Below are 6,051 nucleotides of genomic sequence, written 5' to 3' on the forward strand. Positions count from 1 at the left end.
CTGAGCACTATTACCTCCTCAGCACTGCATCTTAGTACACACGTAAGCAAAACAGGTCTTCATAAAGCAGCAAATCACATTTGAATTGGATGGAAAGGTGTACAAATGTCTCAGTGTTAAGCTCTAATCATGCCTTCGTGTGCCTTAAAGGCAGGTGGGGCTCCCCGTGGCCGGCTGTTAGCACCGATACCTACACCAAACCTTGCACCCCCACAGCCCTCATTATGCTCAGGACTGAATTGGACTGAATGTTCTTTAGTGATCAGAAGAAAATGCATCATCAGTGGGAATAAAGTGAACCACGACATCGGCAAAACCTGACAGGCAGAGTATAAACTTAACAGGAAATAATCATCATGGGCTTTAGTTTCCCTGTTCATTTAGCTGTGCTCAGATCCATTTGACAGAAGGATTTGATTTATCAGTTGATAAAGCAATCAAAAAATCATTCCACTGCTCCTGGCCAAGGAGGTTTTTTTTTTCCTCCTGTGAAATTCCAAAGCATAACTAGAGAACAGTTATTAAAACTTTAAATGAGGCTGTTAGCAGTTACATACCTTTTCAGAAATACACAAATTAGTTAATGTGGACCTTTACATAAGTGAAAGTTCCAGCTACAATATGATTTCATTTGCTTCACTGAGATGCGCAGCAATTGCTCTTCAGTCCACTAGAAAGCAAAAGCTTAAAGCTTTGGCTCCAGTCTGCTTGTGTGCCCACCAGGAAAGAATTACCCATCACATGAAGTCCTGGGAGCAGAACTAAATATCTTTAAAGGGAATGAGCAAAGGAAGAACTATAATGCACAACACGTTATTTGGTAAAAGACACAACCATGTAATTTTGAATTGATATACTACAAACGTGCAGCTTAAGTATGCTTAGTACCACAGCTGCACTTCAGAGGTCTCTGAACCAGCACAACTCGCAGCCAGCTGGAGGATACCCCCTTGCAAAGCAGCTTCCCCAGGTCTATTTGGAAGACGAACTCGATCTGTTCTGAAAGTCACCTGTCTGTGGTAAGGGAAAAACATTGTTTTTCTATCTTTTCTGCAGATATGCTTACCCATGTACACTAGTCGTGGGAAACAGCATGAATCAGAATGCTCCCTTCTTCAAAAAGGGCTAAAAGAAATCTTCTGGAAATTAAAACATCACTCCAGGAATCGCAGAACAAGAATTTCACATTTCAGAACACGGTACTGATACGCCTTGGGAAACACTGCCTTGAATTCCATTGTCTTGGGCTGCTGTCATTCCTCTTTAACAATTCTAATAAATCAACTCTTGCTGAGAATTAAATAAAGATCAGAAACAAAATCTGTCTTCAGAAGTCTACAACTCAGCCCTACATAAAAGCATCTCACAAAGAGCTCTTCACGTTCTTTCACTTCATCCTGCCAGTGCTCCCCCTCCAGCACAGCCTGCTCTGAGCATGGGAGCAGGCAGGACACAGCAGGCCGCACTGCTCAGAGAGCAGCACCGGGGATGCACAATGGACGAGCTGTTATAGCTCACCTCACCTCACACTGCTCCTGCTGTCCTCTCTCCAGAAAGCTGTTGTGATTGCTCCTAAAAAGCCACCGAGCAAGAGGCACAGCCAAGGGCATGCAGCCACCAGCAGCCATCACAGAGCAGCTCATGGTCCCACTGACCTGGCTGCTTCTCACTTCCACACTGATTTAGAAAGTGGCACAGGCAGTACTGCTAGAAGAGCAGAATTTTCTTATTTCTTCTGCAGTCACACCTTAGAAGAGCTTAAGATCATTACCCAGATGCAACAGAGCATTCCCTCAGAACACAGCAACACACCTACTGCCAGCCTACAGCAAAGGCAGAGCTCTACAATGGGTACTGAGCCCCTCCATGGTACCAAAACAACACATTCTCTCTGTTACTGGGCCTCATACTTCAACAAGCAGTTCGTGGCTATCCTTCAGTTCCATTTCACCTGCATTTCTTTAAAACATTAATTTAGCTTGCTTGCTCAAAGTAAATCACAATCAGGCAACGATACCTTTTCAGTAAAGAGTTAAAAGAAACTAGAACAAGAGCACTTAAGTAGTTTACGTGCAACTTAGTATTTCATCAACCAGTTTTTCAGCAGGGAGAAATGAACAGATTCTCAAATAGTCAACACAACATTCCTTTATTTTCTAAGTTCAATATCAGCCATGAATTTTACTTTTATAAGCCACACTCATGACTATACACATAGTATAAATATATAGACTGGTTTCAGAAACAGAAATTGTTTATAGTAAGTGATGGAGTTCAGCCCCTTTGAAATGTTTCAAATAAACATATGAAAATCCTTCCCAAAGCAAGAGTACAGAATCTGTCCACTGGTATGCAGTAACATAAGAACACACAAATGAGTTCTAAGTTATTCTCTCAGTGAAATTTTTAATCTTCCTACAGAAGTTGCTAATGATTTCAGGAGCAGTCTTGAAAAGGACTGCAAAAATCAGACCCAATTCAGACAAACCACAGAATTCCTCAGCTGTATTGCCATCCTAACCAAAACAGCATCACTTCTGAAGACCAAAATCCATAGACTGGAGCAACAGACATAAATTCAAGGAGATTTCAAGCTCAAGGACTTCATATTTCAAAATACTGTGTCAAAAGTGCCTGGGATTAGCCAGTGTAGAGATGTAAAAACTGAATTCCAATTCACTATATGAACACTGTCCAATACACCAGCAAATCAGAATATGAAAACTTAGATATTTTGAGATTCTACTCTGTACAAATGCTGATGTGGTTCATTGACTTACTGACATAGCAACCCTTGTGTGGCACCTCAGGTTCACAGAACTGTAGGTTCCCTATTTTCCATATAAGGAAAATCACTCTTCCCGCAAAGCAAGCAGACCACAACACTCCTATAAATCTCACTTGGAGGTAACAGTTCTGCAAGTAATCACCAGAATGAAAATAAAGGTATCAAACAAAAGCTCTTCATCACTTCTTTTTGTGGGCAATTTTCACATTAAGAAAGAACAGCTGTCCGTACAAAGCAGTGAGGGTCTGCATTCACAGAATCCCCCTGCAAGCTCTATTCTTAAACTTTTAAATTGTTTAATATAAAATACATTGATGAATATTGAAGAGTTGTCTTTTGGTAAGCTGTAAACTCGTGTCATAGCTTATGCAATAGAATACGTGCAACTAGCAACAGCCAATTCTAGAAACTGCAATGGCTATTTACTTCAGAAAAGCCTGTTCTCTAGTTTGTAAGACTTGACGCACGCTCTCAGAACGCCTGTCACCGTGTTATAATATTAATAATGCTTATTAGAACACGTATTTCAGAAATACCTTTTCCATGGTTTTGGTGAGCCCATGAACCTGTGCCCAAACCAATGTATACCATCACCAACCTTCAAAAGGTAAGAGGTCCATATTGCAACATACCCATGGAACCACTTGAGATACCACTAATATACGTGACTTGACTTCTCTCTTTCTCAGGTGAGTTACAGGGCACAGAAAGGGAAGACCAGAAATGCAATACTGAAGATGATCATTGTATGGATTGCCTCTTTTCTTCTCTACAGTCCAGCCATTCTGAGCTGGGAGTACACTGCCCAGAACATCCTTCCAGAAGGAGAACATCATGCAGAAATCTTCTACAACTGGTATTTCCTAATGATTGCTTCTACCATTGAATTCTTTACACCTTTCATCACTGTTACATACTTCAACTTAAGCATTTACCTCAACATTAAGAAACGCATATCCCTTAGAAATGAAAACTTACCATCTGGCCAAGAGGACTGTGAAGTGAGTTTCCGAGGGGAAAAAAGGGAACACCTTGTTTTTTGTAAAACCTGCTAACAGACAAAAACATGAGAAGAAGAAAGCAAGCAGCCTTTCTCCCCTGCAGAAGGCTTCAAGGCTCAGCCCACAGGAATTTGACAATCAGTCATTAAATGTGAATGTCAAGAGAGGTCTTGCACCACTTCAGGTGGGTGTAGAGACTGAGCCTCAGAGGAACAGTTTCGATAAAACTACAGAACACACAGGCAACACCACCAGCAGGGCAGACACTGCTATGGCAAACAGACAAACCTTCTCGAGATAAAAGAGTAACGAAGCCTTTAACAATTACTGTCAGTGTATTCAGCTTGTGCTGGGCATCTTATACACTTTTAGTGATCATCAGAGCAGCTTGCCACAGGCACTGTGACTTACATTCACTTTATGAGACTTTGTTTTGGCTCTGTGGGTGAATTCAGCCACTAATCCTACTCTATACCTGCTATGCTACAAAAGCTTCAGGAAAGCCTTTATCAAACTCCTGTGTCCAGGAAAAGTTAAAATTCATCCTCATTTTTATGTAAAAAAAAAGAAATTTGTCAGTAAGTACATCTTGCTTTCAGTGGGAACACAAACTGGTCAATGCTCATCTGTAAATATTAAATGCACTGTGCACTGAATATTTAAGGGAACACTGGTAAGTAAGTATTCAGGAATGTATAGAATACAGTTATCTGTGTAGCTGCAGAAATAACCATCAGTGAAAACAAAGGTAATTTCTCAAAGCTCTTTGGGGATTTGCCAACAGTATACTTCCTGGTGATGGTGTACTAGCACTGAAGAGACAAAGAGAATACAAAAGTCGTACCCAATAACTGGGAAGGGGAGTGTCTCACTTTTAATATTTCTATGTAATAACAGTAAGGAATTTAATTAAACATTAGTTTGGATCTGTTATATTTTACCCCCAGCCCCATTCTGTAAGGACCTCAGGGTCTTAGGTGCTAAACGTATGCATTTTGGGAAGGATATTTCCCCAACTCCTAAATAACTAACAGTACCCAAGAAAAGCTTGGAGCAAGAGGTACCAGAACAGTCAGGTTACCAGGAAAGCTGAACAAGCACACCAATAAAGGAGCACTAACTTGGGTGGAAAAGGTGATTTGTTTCCACCTTAAATAGCATCTTCTACAGTTTTACAGACATTTCATTCTGCAGACAAGTCGTAGCTACAGAACATCCACAGCCACTCACTGCCACAGCCACAAAGCATGTTAGCACAGCTGATCTTAGCGTCCACAAATCATGAAGTTCATTTTGTAATATTTCAATAAAGCTAATTACGAACTGTGGAAGCATTATGACTGTCATCTTAACAAAGAGCACATGGAAAAAAAGTACTGCCTCACAGCATCACAGGAACTGCAGCTGAAACCACAAAACCATTATTAAAAAAATCTCTCCTGGGTTACAAATCCTCTTGAGAATTAAACACGGTTTCACAGATGTTCTAGGCTAAAAGAGCATATTCCAACCGTATGAATCTATCAATGTGAACATAATCACGTGTTTCTATGGATACTTACTAACAAAGAATCTCCTTTAACTTGTTCTCTTAAACAAGGGACAGCATCAGCGGATACTGAGTAATGCTATTCAGAAGTTTCTTAATTACACCACAAAGCAAGCGAGGCCACTGGATTCCCTCCATTTCTCCTCCACCTCCAAACCAGTAGAGCAATGATCTAATGCTTATCATATCCATAATTCTTAGGTTTTTGAGGATTATATCTGCTCTTTTCAAAAAGAAGTGGTAACACTAAATTATTAGAAAACCCAGCCAAGTCTGACTTCCTTATCCAATAAAGCCTAGGCCATTTTTATAACAGTGACCAATTCAAGGACTGAGGAAGTTCAGCCACATAGCTTCAGAACACTGCAGTCAGTTAAGGTCAAGAAGCAACATTTCAACAAAGTTTTCAGCAAAAGGTATTAGTCTAAAACTAGATCAGTCTTCACATACCACTGGGAATTGTTCTACCACTCAAATTTCTACAGCTTCAACATTTAATTGCCACATACCTGCTTAGCATAGACCTAGAATCTAGTAGGACTCTCCACCACTCTCAAGTCAGAAAAGCACTCTGAGGTGTGAACATACACTTTTCAGCAGAAATTGATTTTGGATTATAGTTTTCTACATCAGGACAGCTAGCACCCTCCTTAGTTTGTCCACATTAACCATGCCTTTGTTTCTTTGTCCCTTCAAAGCAGAAGGTCCTCTGC

General features: G+C 40.5%; 1 protein-coding gene across 1 annotated transcript; it reads left to right on the top strand.

Annotated features, from left to right (window-relative positions):
• Positions 1-3,368: 3,368 nt before the first annotated feature.
• Positions 3,369-4,444, top strand: LOC136047305 (histamine H3 receptor-like). Its single transcript, XM_065734364.1, is given in 5 exon segments — positions 3,369-3,395; positions 3,478-3,818; positions 3,820-4,071; positions 4,073-4,224; positions 4,227-4,444. Coding segments are annotated over 5 exon segments (990 nt in total).
• Positions 4,445-6,051: the final 1,607 nt, after the last annotated feature.

Source organism: Cyrtonyx montezumae, unplaced genomic scaffold (assembly GCF_038088225.1).
Source record: "Cyrtonyx montezumae isolate F1298 unplaced genomic scaffold, pur_monq_1.0 scaffold_17, whole genome shotgun sequence".
Taxonomy (NCBI): domain Eukaryota; kingdom Metazoa; phylum Chordata; class Aves; order Galliformes; family Odontophoridae; genus Cyrtonyx; species Cyrtonyx montezumae.